The following is a 14,159-nucleotide window of genomic DNA, read 5'->3' on the forward strand; positions in this document are numbered from 1 at the left end:
TGGTCGATTCTTTCAAACTGTGAGTCAAATACATATTTTTTTTTTGCAGTGATAAAAGTTCCTTAAAAAGGCGAACTGATTTCCCAAGCTATCTAAACTATAGTTTAAAGCTCAGTTGCCTTAATAAGTTGTAGTTTGGGGTAAATTGGGCATGGGGGCTCTGGGAATGCTTGGCAACACTTGAAATTCTATTAATCTATATTAAGTCCCAGCTGTATTTTACAACTTACTATTTTTGTTCAGATCCCAGAAGGCGCAGATGGGACGATACACTTCCTGTATCAACATAAGAATAAACATGCATAACTGTATTTTAAACTGTTGAAAAGCCACAACTGAAATGCAAGGAAAGAACGAGAATATCACGGGCTTCACAAAGTTACCGACCAACCAGACGTGCCAGCACCACCTGAGGAGGTCAGCAGCCTGAACGGACCTTCTCTCCTGGAGACGTCACATGAAACTCAACTAGAACCCCAGGAAGACTTACACTCACTTTTCTGTAGGGCACCCACTCTCTGTTCCACTCAAAACACTGAATCTCCTATCAGTCTTCCTGCCTAGGAAAGATTTTTATAATTCAATGTTCATAATGTCTTCAAAACTTCCCTGTGTGCCTGAAATCAGGGCTTCCAGAGACAGTTGTACGCCCACAGCCAGATTACATTATTCACAAAAAATAGTCATAAAATAGAAGCAACCCAAATGAGCATCGATAGATGAATAAAGAAAATCGGTTACATTCCCATCATGGAATATCAACCAGTCTTTAAGTCAGGCATGCTAGGCATTTGCTCCAACACAGATGGATTCTGGGGGGCTTTATGATAAAGAATGTAAGTCACTTCTGAAGGACAAATCCAGTTCTCTGAGGTGATTGTTGGAATCAAATTAGTACTTCAGGAGAATGGAATGAAAAGAGGTTGCTAGAGATTTCTGGAAGGTAAGAACAGGGAATTGATGTTTAATTGGGGGCGGAGTATCAATTGGGAAAGATTAAAAAAAACTAGCGAAGATTGATGATATACCTGTTGACAAAAATGCAGTTGAACTACATACCTAAAAATGGTAAGTTTTACTAACTGTGTTTCACCAGAAGCCATAAACCAAAGTCCTCCTTTAAGGCCAAAGATGAGCAAGGAGGTCTCTGAAGGTTCATCACGATTGTAGTGAATCTTTAATGTTTCAACTCCAGTCCTCAGCCCTTATCAGCCTGCTCACTCCCTGCCTGGCTATTATGAGACCATCACCTGGAAGATCTACAGAAGTGGGAAAGCTTGTTTGTGAGCTGCAGGAGACAGTATGAACTCCCGTCTTCTTGCAGCACATAACTGGATGGTAGAGAGGGCCCTAGGGTAAGAGCACTAACACTTGGCATATCTTAAGCCACTGCACATCTCCCAAAGAACATGTCTGTGCATTGTTGCCCTCTGAGCTTTCCCAGCTCATTATCTTTGACTTTAAAATCACAAAGAGACAATCACAACCCCTGATCAAAACTTGTGCCTGCATCCCTGTATTTGAAGATGATCAAGCCCCATCTTAAGAGCAGTATCTCTGTTGGTCACTTCCATTCTCTTCCGATTCTTGGGTACCAGGTAAGACCAACCCACTGGTTGCTGCTGTCAATCATGATATTGACTGAATACTGAATACTGTCTCTAGCCTGATCAGTACATCCCCCTCATAAAGTCTGTTGGTTGTTCTTTATTTTGTACAGTTCTCTGACACAGTGTGTACTCTCCAACAACTACTATATGTGGCATCTTCTTACCTGAGTTCTGGTGTGTTTGATTTTGATTTGAACTGGATCTTTCAGATTCTGGATAGTAATGTTTCCAATGCTACACGCCATCACATAACTCACTAGGATTTTTCTTTGAGATCCAACATCCTTTTGAAAGACATGAACAAATCGCGTGCATTAGTCATAAGTACACACTTTTGCGCTCCAAAATAAGCAACCCGTCAGCAACTTTTACACTTAAGATCTTCAACTCTAGAATATCCTGTTTATAACTTCCAATCACTGGCTTTCCTGAAGGGTCTATGCTATTTCCCTTATTATAATAAATACATTGTAAGGACAGCATGAACTAGTGTTATGAGGGAATGTTCACACACCATTCTCCATCACTGGGACTTATGTCAGTCAATTGGCAACTGAAACAATACAAACTCTTAAACCACACAAACTCGTAAAAAGCTGTGAAACAATTAGATGATTTCCTGACTCTAGAAAACAGATGAAGTTATTTACAGTGTAAAAATTAAGAAGCAATTCATCACTCACACCTATGCCAACAGCCTGACATGTTTACCAGCTTATACCTAATGTAACTCCTGCCTTCTGTTCTTGTGGACTTGACAGCAGATGCAGATTTTGCACAGAAATCAGGTGGCTAGAGGGGTCCCCGAATCTGTGCTTGCCAATGACATGGAGCACTAGCCTGCCTTTCTAACAAGTTCTCTAGACTTCTCTTACATCTGGGTTTCTTGTCAAACCATGAGTTGCTCTATACCAAAATTTATACATCAGTTGTGCTAAAATTATTATAAAAATCTTTTACATTTCAAATATAATTCTAAAATATAGTTTTTGACTAATTTTGTATGTTAGTTACTAACAACACATTTGACTTGCATTGGAGATAACTATTGCTTATTGAAAATGCTCCTATCGTTTCTAAAATACGGGGAGAATACAACAGAATCTTTACCTTTTATTTTATTTTTTACTTTTCTGTAAATTTACTTTTAAAACTCCAAAAAATGTACTACCATAAATACTCAAAATACATACAAATATGAATGGAATCATAAAATAATAGGGAAGACCAAATACCAATTACACATTTTATGCCACCAAGTAAAAACTTCCAGTGCCATGAACTGAGTCGTTAGCCAAAGTGGCCCCATGGAAACTCCAAACATCACAGGCTATCGTCAAGCCTATTGGATGCTCTCCTAAAACTGTGGGCAAGGCCCTATTGCTGAAGACAACACCTATCTCATCAAGCATGGAGAAGTCAAACTGGTCCCTAACTCAAAGCCTGTACAAAAGTCTAAATTCCATTTGTATTATACGTGTATATTTTACAAAGTCTGATCCTAAAACATTTGTAGATTATGTTTTTTAAGTTTTGAAATTACAGTTCACCATAGTCATCCCCCTGTTCATCTATCTATCTATCTATCTATCTATCTATCTATCTATCTATCTATCTATCTTTCTATATCTCTATGTCTTTTTATATCTCTCCCTCTCCTCTTTTCGCCTGTCTCCCAAGTGCTGGGATTACAGTAGTGTGGCAACAGCTCCAGTAATTTTCTTCTCTAACTGAGTGATTTATAGGGTGGCCATATATGAAAAACTCCCATGGGTCTGAGACTCAAAATGTTCTCCTGCACAGGGCACACAGCTAGACAAACACTGCTGTCTTGAATTTAACTGGTAACTCCTCTTCTGAGGAAAGGGTCCAGCAAAATGCTCTCAAGGGGGCTGTCCTCTTCAAGGCCACCAAGGGTGACTCGTGTTTTCTGGCAGTAGACCATGTAGCATCGGAGCTGATGCCAATAAAAATGATAATATGTGCTCAGCACAATGCCACTCTACTCTGCGGATATGAGAATGCCAAAGGTCATTTGAAATACTAATGGGAAAAATGATTAAAGCCAAGAATGCCGCTCATTATGTAAAAGGTGCTTCCTGCTGAGTTAAAAAAAATCCTTTCCTTTGGTGCACGAATGCTTTAACTCTAGAGGCCTGGGCGGGGGAGGGGAGCTGGAGAACAAAAGGATTAACAAATAATAAATAGTGGTGTCATAACTAACTCAATTCCACATTATATAACACAAATCTTAGCCTGACAATTTGTTTTTAAAACCCAAGTAAGTAAACACTGTTAAAAGGGACAGGAATTGAAATAAAATATTTGAACATTTACATTATTTTTTTTAATCTTTGAAAACATAGCAGATTCATTTTTCTGTACCTGCTGGCGTATTTCAAAAGAGTCTGAACATTTTAGCCTTTGAGCACAGATAACATCATTAGAAACTGGAAAAAAAAATTAATGGGTTCTCACCTGGAAAAGTCCAGTTTTGTTGAAGAAAGTAAACTGTGCTCTTCTGACTAATACGGAATCTTCTTGACTTAAATTCTCCAGCAAGTTCGGAGGTAAAATCACAGATGCCAATGAATCTATTTGTCCGTTCTCAAAGTCCATCTGCCACACACAAAGGCACCGGTGGAAAAGTCACCATGAGGACAATGGTCCGACTGTGTTAGATGAGACGTCTGAAAGGGCCACCTCAGCCAGAACCAGGGCTGCCCTTGACCTCTGCCGAAGTCTGGCATTCCTCCATAAATCCCTTGCCACTAGGCAGAGATCGCATTAGGGGTTTACACAAGAATGCCTTGATCATAAAGCACATTGGCAATTCTAGAGATAAATTAATATCTTCATCTATGAGGGTGGGATATAAAGGCGTCAAATTTTGATCTTTCCACTGTTCATCTCACACACCATAAAGCAATGATTATGGGTATAGACTAACTTTTTTAACAGCAGTGGTTAGTTACCTCTGCAAAGGGGAGATAGTGGTTTCGGTTTTGTTTTGACATTGTAGCCTTCATTTGAAATGAGACAAGCAGAGTGACACACTTTGAATGGAGGAATCATACAGCATCTCTCAGCCTTGATTGACAACCCTGCTCATTGCTTTATGGGCTACAGACTGAAAAGGAGCCAGTACCATGAATACTATAATATACTATTTTTCTTGAAACTATAACTCGGGCCATAAATACTTCCTGGACTTAGTATGAGCGAGGGACTAATGGAGCTTGCACTGTTTAAATATAAAAATATCCTTAAGGCCCCTCACCCAGGTCAGGGATGGTGCTGTATTTATTGTGTTTGCTCTGCTTGCTAACAGTGCCTGAAACAGTAGAAACTTGCAAATTACTGGATGAACTGTGACTTTAACATATCCAAGATGGTTATTAGAGTCCTGAATGACTTGTTCAGCCTTGTCTGTCACCTGCCACTGCCAAGTCTCTGCATTGTGGATCTGCACCACATGCTCCATAGATCAGCAGTGTTAGTAACAACTGAGCCCTGGATTAAGCTGGACATGTCAGGACCCTACACAGAACATCATCTTAGAGGCTCTGAAGGCAAGGCGCAGAATTGCTCTTAGCACATCTTCCCTGCAGCAAAAATGAGTTCATTTTTACAAGCAGCGGCAAGGAGACAGCTTCTCCCTCATCTCTTCTAACCCAAAGTTCTTTAGTAAGACTTATCTTCCAATATGGTGATCTCTACCCACGTGCTAACATTTCGCTCTACCACTTCTTCTTTAGAAGGCACCATTCATCATCTGGACTATCAATCATATGCCCTCTGTACTTCTGCTTTTCCTGTGGATACTGATGTCATATTAGCCAGTGTTCAAATCTGTCTACCATCTCTTGGATTAAGACTTCCTTGAGGAATCTAATATTAAAGAACCAGTAAGACTGTTCTCTGTGTCTTTAATTAGGCAAAATGAAAACAAACATGGGTTTGTTACCTGGAAATAGGATTCATTATTGCTTGGAAGACCAATGCTAAAATTTGAAGGTGCATCCGTCCCTGGCATCAGGGATGATACTCCAAGAGCCAAATTCTGTGTTGCAATATTCACGTGTGGTGTGCTATTCAGGTCTATTTTGAAGGCTAGCTCATCAATTGTTTTTAAAGCTCTAAAGAAATGAAAATTACATCATTGTTAAATTACACTGTGCTTTAGGTACTTGCCCCATGACAAAATACTAATGAAAATTATCTTTAAGTCCTCTGATCTTAGCATATAGGACATAACACCACCCCCAAAACCCAGGACTCTCAGCTGTAACACAGAATCAAAGTAACTGATGCATCCTGAGAAACGCATATTAAGCAAAATCAGTAACTAAGTCGCCAGAAGTTTTGTTTGCCACTGACATTGTTTGAGAAGCCAGAAGACACTGTAAAAGTTGTTGTGTGGTATTTGGTTTGTGTTCTAACAAATAAAATTTGCTTGGAGTCAGAGGGCGGACCTAGCCACTAGTTAACCAGAGAGGTCTGGAGGTCTGTACAGAGAGGAGACAGGATATGATAAGATGGGGCAGAGACAGGATCTCAGCCCTTCTGGACTGAGAAGCTGTAGAGGTAGGAAGCAACTGGTGGCTGCTTCCTTGCTTCTCTGATACTTCAGGTTTGTACCCTGATCCCTGACTCCTGGTTTTAATTGCTAAGATTAATTAGATTTACGCTTCAAAAATTGTTTGCAGTTAATGTGCTAGAGATAAAAAATAATCTAGAGAATGTGTTTAACAAACACATTTTATCAAAGAAATATTATTAAAAGAAAGGAATGAGGGAAGTGGAGAAAAATATAGAGCTAAATAAAGACAATAAAAAAATGAAAAAGCATGATTTAATTTTTAAAAGTCAAAAAAGAAAATAGAAGAAATTAAAGATCCTACTATTAAGTGAAATAATAAAATATAAAGTAATGTTCTCCCACCTACCCTAGGCATTTTTGTTTTGTTTTGTTTTGTTTTTCAAGACAGACTTTCTCTGTACATAGTGCCCTGGCTATCCTGGTACTTGCTTTGTAGACCTAATTGGCTCAGTCTCAGAGTTCTGCCTACCTCTGCCTCTGAGTGCTGGGATTACAAGCATGAGCCTTCACACCCAGCTGGATGTGTTCATTTTAGAAGCTCACATAGCTGGCACGACGTGCAGAACTTTGTGTCAATTCGCAAGTGGCCAGTTATTTTATATGCGGCCGGATGAAAACCCTAATAGCTTTGTAAACTATGCTTCTGAAATAATTAGAGAACTTTAAAGTTTACTTTGTAAATGACCTTGGGAAATACCCATGCACCTTCTCGAGTTGTGAATCACGGAGTCTGGGCACAAAGCGTTCAGAGAGGGAGCAATGATGTCACGACACATGGATGGAGCTTAACTCTTAGTTATACTTACTCAGAAGACGACTCAAGCAAATCACTATCCGAACTGCTTAGGATATTAGAAAATATGTTCATTAGAGTGGAGCCGAGCGTTATATCAATATTTTCTTCTTCGCTTACTATCCTTTTGACTTCCTCTACAATGTTGCTAATATTAGCTGAGGATAGGTTCTGCCCATCACCAGTTAAATCTAAAATAGCCTTGGCCTTTTGATTTGGTTGTCCTAAAAGGAGGGAAAAGAAATAACACAAAGTTTGTCTGGGTGTTTTAGACATTTCTGGGAACAGGTGGTGTGAATTGTCTATATATACAAGAAGTGGGATTCCCATGCATACCCCACCCCATCTTGATAAGGCAACGTTTCTTTACACATTGTGACAGATCTCTTAAATATGATACAAATGATTCAGAGGGTTTGGTGTTCCCTGATGAAAAGCATTGATATAATAATGCAGACATATGAAAAGCATTGATATAATAATGCAGAACTATGAAAAGCATTGATATAATAATGCAGAACTATGAAAAACATTGATAGAAGTAGCAACTTGTGCACTACTTTTAATCCTCTGCATAATTTACCATTTTTGTTTCCCTAGTTTATGACTATGACTGAAATTTAGAATGCAGAAAAGTATACTTTCTACCTAAAATATGTGAAAGATTCATTTGCCCGAGTTTTAAAATTATAGTAATACCACATAGCAGAATATCATGCCTGCAGAGAATGAAAACCTCAATGATGATGATGGTCATGAGGTCATTACACTTTGTTTTGGGAAACGGAAGACAAATGGCACTCACTTGAGCAATTGGAGACGTCAACGGGGCTCCAGAAGGTTGATGTTGCATTAGAAAGGCTGTGATAATTCCCAGACAACAAAATAACATGTAAGTACATGGCACCAATGAAATTACAATCAACAAAAGCAATTCATAAGTTTCGGGATTTGCCTCGCTATCCAGCTAGATTCCCTTTAAAAGAATACTAAAAAGGAGGATAAAAATCCTCATTGAAATATCAGTCAGAACTTGCACTCTTGAAGGGAAACCCTGCCTACATCCTGCGTCCTGACCTCGCATACACTGTCAAGTACTGCTTTAAGGACTTTACTGGAAAACTCACATTTCAATTTCACATAACTCTGGAAAGCAGATTTCAATCCACGTTATTGAAAAGGGAAATGCATTTTAGAGAAGCCAAGGAATTTTCCCAAGAACTTGAGCCAGGAAGAGGTAGGGCCACTTTTCAAACTTGAGTCCATAAATCTCCCAGCACTTGTCTCGCCTCCCCACCATGTGTCAACGACAGCCCTTGATGCGGAGGACTCACACTTAGGCACTTTCTGTTCCTGAATTTCTTCCCAAAGAACTAGCTGGGCCCAAGGCAGAGGGTGGAGAACTAGACATGCAGGGAGCCTTGGCGGACCCCTCCAACTGTCTATCGAAGCCTTATTAGATGTGTAGGGAAATCCTGTGTCTTGGCAGTCTATGTCAGCAGGCTTCCCAACCTGGTTTTGGTCTTATTCTCCCTTTGCCAATTCTCTTCCCCAAGTGAGCAAGAAGTTCTGGGGGTCAGGTGCCTGTTCTGAGACCACGGTGGCCACAGTCTCCTCTGCTCAGGAGCCACAGTTTGGTTTCCAACTTCCTCAGTCTTTTCTTGGAGAGAGCTCAATTAGCTCACAGCTCAGAGGAAAACAGCCACGTGGGTTGTTCTTTCCTCATCTCTATCCACCCATGAGTGTGTGACTGCTGCCCAAATTCTTTTTTTTTTTTTTTGGTTTTTCGAGACAGGGTTTCTTTATGGTTTTTGGAGCCTGTCCTGGAACTAGCTCTTGTAGACCAGGCTGGTCTCGAACTCACAGAGTTCCGCCTGCCTCCGCCTCCCAAGTGCTGGGATTAAAGGCGTGCACCACCACCGCCCGGCCAAATTCTTAAATCAGCTCGTGAATGAGTTCTGCTTTGACAGACAGAGAAAGATTGGACATGTAGCTTGCAAGTCAATGAAAAAGATTACCATGTCCGTGTTATGTAAGAGCCAGGCTTGTTCGGGCATGGTTGTTGAAAGGAAGAGCGTAAAGAGATAGCTGGCCAGCTAAAGCCCTCTGGATCCTCCTCGGCACTACACGTACCTAGGAGAAAGTAAGAGTCAGCATTAGACAAACAAGTCCTTAATTTTCTGAAGTTAAAGGTATAGGAAGAAAACCAATGACAGCCCTGGAAATTCAGTAACTATTACATATACTACGAAAATGCCAGGGTTTTATATTTACGGTTTTTTAAAATTAGGAAAAGTAAACATATATTTCAGATAAAAATTATTACATCTTACAAAGCCATCTTATAACAAAAGGACGAAATGTAATAATGAAATATAAATGATCATTCACATAAACCGTGAGGGTATTAGTAATGAGTTTTATTGAGAGAGTAACATGATGGGAACTGAGAAAACACCTGAAAATTTCAAAATATAATTAAAACAGGGGAGGGGGTCCATGAATGAATAGCTTCTAGCTGTTATTCCCCCCCTTCCGCACACACAAGGTTTCTCTTTAGCTTTGGAGCCTGTCCTAGAACTAGCTCTTGTAGACCAGACTGGCTTCGAACTCAGAGTTCCACCTGCCTCTGCCTCCCAAGTGCTGGGATTAAAGGCGTGTGGCACCACTGCCCAGCCTAGCTGTTCCCATAGTGTACAGTCTCTACAAGCTTACTAGAAAAGGGAAGCAAGGAAGTTCCCCCTAGCCAGCCTTAGCTGTCTTGCCTTCTGCTCTCACTCTCAAACCGCTTCACTTTTCGAGTGAAAACACTCTAACTTATGTTGATTGTAATGGCAAAAACAATTCAGACTTTATCGTTTGAAAACGTGAAAGCCACAGCAAGACAGCAATACCTACACTAAAACTTTCTGAGTGTGAAAGAGCAGCGAAAGCACTGAAAAATATGGTCCTTCTGAGGACCTGTAGGTCCTGAGTGAAAATTCAAATGACTTTTCCAATCTACCCTTTGAATCTGGGAGGTTCTAAGCTTTTGTTTTCAAATGCCACAACCCTTTCTTCACAGTCGCTTCTAGCGACACAACATAAAAATCAATGGTGATGTGTATTGTGCATGATGATGTCAGAAAAGACCTTAAAGAATAGGTGGCTGTGTGGCTATCATCAAAGATACGTAGGTGAAGGTGAGTGGGCAGGTATAGTAGAGGGTGTGCACACTACCTAGCTATGAAAGAGCATGAGAGCTTGGGAAAGTGCAAGCTGTGCCATACGTCTCCTGAGAGTTTAGGACACGGAAGGTGTGTTGCTGAGAACTGATTCTAACTTCAAGTTCCCTGGCTTAATGCTGTGAAGGCAATGGCATCATTAACAGGCAAATAATACAATAAAAAGAGATGCTTTATAATAAAGAACTTCTCTCATAAGTTATTTCATGAGAGTTCTTGTAAATGTATATGTGCATTTTTTTTTTAATCTTGTAAGTGGAAGCCAATGATGGTCAAGGTTATTCCAGTACTTTACTCCTTTGGGGATGAGAAAGGATAAATACAAACTGCCTGCCTCCTCCACTCCCTTAGATTTAGAGATGTTGAGCTGATTTTTACGCAATGTTACATTTTTTTTTTAACAATCTCTGATATAACTAATTCCATCACTAAAATTCCATCACAGACAAGTAACAAACAAGACTGTTTGGGCTGTTGCGTGCTTAACTCTGAATGTGTAAATCACACATACTGAACTCACGTACCCAGCTTATTCACATTGACTTCGTGGAGCCTCAGGCCTTCATCTAGTGATGCATTGTTGGATTTAATCTTCTCTTCGATCTTTGCTTCATCCAGGTTGGGATTATTGGTAGCATTGTAGACTAGAAGAGCCCACAGCACCACCCTAGAAAAGATGTCAGAGAGAACTATTGCTCCCAGGGTTGCTTTTTGACTGTTTGTTTTTGCCTGGGAGAAACAGAACCTGGATGCCAGGAGCTATTAAGACTGAAAAGACGAACTAAGAAATCTTGGCCTTTCTTTCTCTGTGCTATAGATTATAATGTTCAGTCTGTCTCATCTGGAATAGATTTTTTACAACATAATTCTTTAGAATTTTTTCATAACACCCCACTTTTTCAAAAATATTTAAGTAGTATCAACAGTTCATATGCCATATAATAATACTTTTAACATCCACCAAAAGGGGACGTAGTATAATTACTTCTATTTTGTTTACTTATAGGCAAAACTTAAAATGTCAAAGAAAATTGTTGAATTGCATATTGGACTCTTGAAACTGGTGTGTGTCATTGTTTACAAATATGGTGCATGTCTCACGGATGGAGTTTTTCCAAGTACTTCGTATGGTGAAAATATGTAAAATAAATACTCAAAATGTACCCAGTTTGGCTAGTAAAATGGTTTTAGAAAGTGTAACCCTGGAAATTTCTTTATGGAAAGTACAAATGTATATTTTAAGACCACTGTCAAAACATACAGCTAAGCCACGCTCACAGCTCTTGTCAACAGTAAAATCTAAAGGCAATTCTGTACTCAGGCAGAGGTACATACTGTCATTTTGTCAGGTAAAGGAGATTTTTTTTTTTTTTTGCTTCTTTGTGTGAGAGTGCTGCATGTGTATTTCCTCTTTATTTTGAGGAGAAGTGAAGAGTATAGCAGACATCTCGCTATTATCCAGATGGGTTGATAGTCACGTGCAAAAGAGGAGGCATGTGCCCTCAAAGTCTAGAGGACAGCGCACTCTATTGATAAAATTTAGTCAGTAAGAATAGAAGTAAATACAGACATAGCACATTTCTGGTAATAAAAAACAAGGAATAGGTTAAATATTTTTTACTTAAGTTTAGGTGACATAGCTGGGTTTTGCCTACTTAGCTTGTCAGTCAACTCAAGGACAAAGTGTACTCTTCTCCTCTTTGACTCTGGAAACATTTTACCTCTAAAGTGATCCACTGCTTAACACTCATACGTCAGCCATATTTTCAGATGAGGCAAGTATAGATCCCAATGTGTGGTGGACTGTGAACCCTTGGACCATTTCATTTTTAAATGGTATATGATGAGATGTCCTCTGATTCAGAGACCACTGGGAGAAAAGCACTGCCACCATGGTTCCTGAGCATCCCTAGCCATGTCCAGGACAGCGTCAGAACAATGTATTATGGGTGTATTCAATACACAGACTCAACCATTCAAGAAGGAGTCTGCATTTTCACAAGCCTTATCATTGTTATTTTTCTTTCCCATCTGAAAACAGAAACTACTCTATGGTTCCACAGTGGCCAAGGTCTATCTCTTGTGGCTGTCAGCCATTCATCATTTGTTTAAATCAGTCCCTCTGTGGTTTCAGGTTCCCTGCCTGTCTAGGCAGTGAAATACAGCAGCATTATCAGCTGCTTAAGCTGCAAGTTTGAATTGAAATGAAGAGTTCGGGGGGGGGGGAGAGAATGAATGAGAAAGTAGTAGATTGTGGTGTGAGGGAAAACTACAAGAGAGGCTACAAAACCTTGCCAGTAAACGTAAGAGTAGACAGAATATGTTTTTCAAAAGAGAGGGAAGCTATAAAAAAAAAGACAATGCAGAGAATTTATAACAAAGGAAAACGAAGAAAGTGGATTTTCCCACGAGCTAGATTGGTTCATTCTCCCTATATTTTTCAGTGACATTATTCACTGGCTTGACAGACCAGGAAACGGAGATTTTATTTATTTAAATGTCTTTCAAACAAGAGCTCTGAGTGGCTGGCATGCGCCAACTGTGGCTGATTTTTAGTGCCATCAGTAATAGAATACCTCCTGAGTAAGCTGGTGGGATGGATGCTCAATTCCCACGGGCACTACTGTTCTCACTGTAAGCTACTCTTGTCCCAAATGCTATGTAAAGTACCCGCAGAGGATCCTAGCCGCTGCTGGATCCATTATTGCAGTCTCAACATAATGTAGTAGTAGATGTGGGAAAGGGACATTTCCTAGGAAGAGGAGAAAAGCCTTGTGACTTGCTATCCTAAAATAAGTTACACTGTTTTCAGATCTTAAAGGAAAATGAATGATGCCAGAATAAAAACCTCCCCTAATCAGACAGTGTGATCCCCTTTATTGAATTTATGTAGAAATGACAAGTTGATAGTTCAAAACATTTGTTTTCTATATTTCCAATATTAAATAGAAAGGGAAATTAAGAAAGATCTCTGGTCAACTCTCAAATATAATTTTATGTGTATCTTCCTTCTCATAGTAGCAATACATCATGGCTGTGCTTTCAGTTTTATAAAAAAAAATCTTTAATTATATTTTGGAGTGTGCTTCTGCGTGTGTGTCTGTACGTATGGTGTGTATGTGGTGCGCATGTGTTGTGTTGTGTGTTCCATAGAGCACAAGCTGTCCCATTCAGTTTTCTCTTTCTACCATGTAGGTACTGGGGATCAAACTCAGGTCAGCAGGCTTGGCAGCAAGCACCTTTGCTCAATGGACAATTTCATTGCCCAGTGGCTACATTTTCATAAAATCAAGTAAATTAAAACCTCACAAGGTTTCTAAGACTATTAGCCTTTCCAATGATTTGGTACAATTCTATGGAGATACAACATACAATCCTAAGACAAGTATTTGTTTTTCACTCCAGGATTTAATGGTTTTTCATTTTGCAGCATTTTGAAAATCTGATCCTTATATGCCAACTGGCTGTGCACGCTGGGCATAGCCATTAATCACCTATGTGTTAAGTCATGATCCTGATACTAATTTAAAAATGGAGACTTTTAAAAATAGGTATGATTGTATATACTAAAAATATCCGGCTCATATTCTTTATATTTTTCTATGCTATAACATGTAATTATGACCTTTCTCACAATGGGGCTGCGTGGAAGGCTGTCGTGTGGCTAGAACCCAAGACCTAGCACATCGTAGTCACGTGCCATCAATACTTCACTGAGATCTACCTCTTGCTCTGAACTCCTCCCCTTGAAGGTCTTTGAGGAATTTTGAATAAGGGATGATGGATTTTGAAGACATAGAAATCTAGCCCTGCTCAACCACCCCTCTCAAGTGCTCTGCTTCTCTAGGACTTTTCTTAGACTTACATTTCAACCCCAGTTACTCTCTTTCCATTTCAGATATGAGAAAACTGTGATGTGCATTCATGCT

The 14,159-nt window shown here is 39.6% G+C and overlaps 1 protein-coding gene across 3 annotated transcripts in view; it reads right to left on the reverse strand.

Annotated features, from left to right (window-relative positions):
- The window catches only part of Adgrg6 (adhesion G protein-coupled receptor G6), a 132,481-nt gene that overhangs the window by 25,689 nt on the left and 92,633 nt on the right, over nucleotides 1-14,159 (reverse strand). For all 3 annotated transcript variants that reach the window (XM_057762950.1, XM_057762949.1, XM_057762951.1), the window contains 8 exons: nucleotides 10,755-10,897; nucleotides 9,025-9,139; nucleotides 7,812-7,867; nucleotides 7,020-7,230; nucleotides 5,578-5,749; nucleotides 4,089-4,229; nucleotides 1,775-1,894; nucleotides 231-276 (listed from right to left, as the gene is read on the reverse strand). In XM_057762950.1, coding sequence (XP_057618933.1) covers nucleotides 231-276; nucleotides 1,775-1,894; nucleotides 4,089-4,229; nucleotides 5,578-5,749; nucleotides 7,020-7,230; nucleotides 7,812-7,867; nucleotides 9,025-9,139; nucleotides 10,755-10,897 — 1,004 coding nt within the window. The remainder of the gene's footprint in view (nucleotides 1-230; nucleotides 277-1,774; nucleotides 1,895-4,088; nucleotides 4,230-5,577; nucleotides 5,750-7,019; nucleotides 7,231-7,811; nucleotides 7,868-9,024; nucleotides 9,140-10,754; nucleotides 10,898-14,159) is intronic.

Source organism: Chionomys nivalis, chromosome 2, assembly GCF_950005125.1.
Source record: "Chionomys nivalis chromosome 2, mChiNiv1.1, whole genome shotgun sequence".
Taxonomy (NCBI): Eukaryota; Metazoa; Chordata; class Mammalia; order Rodentia; family Cricetidae; genus Chionomys; species Chionomys nivalis.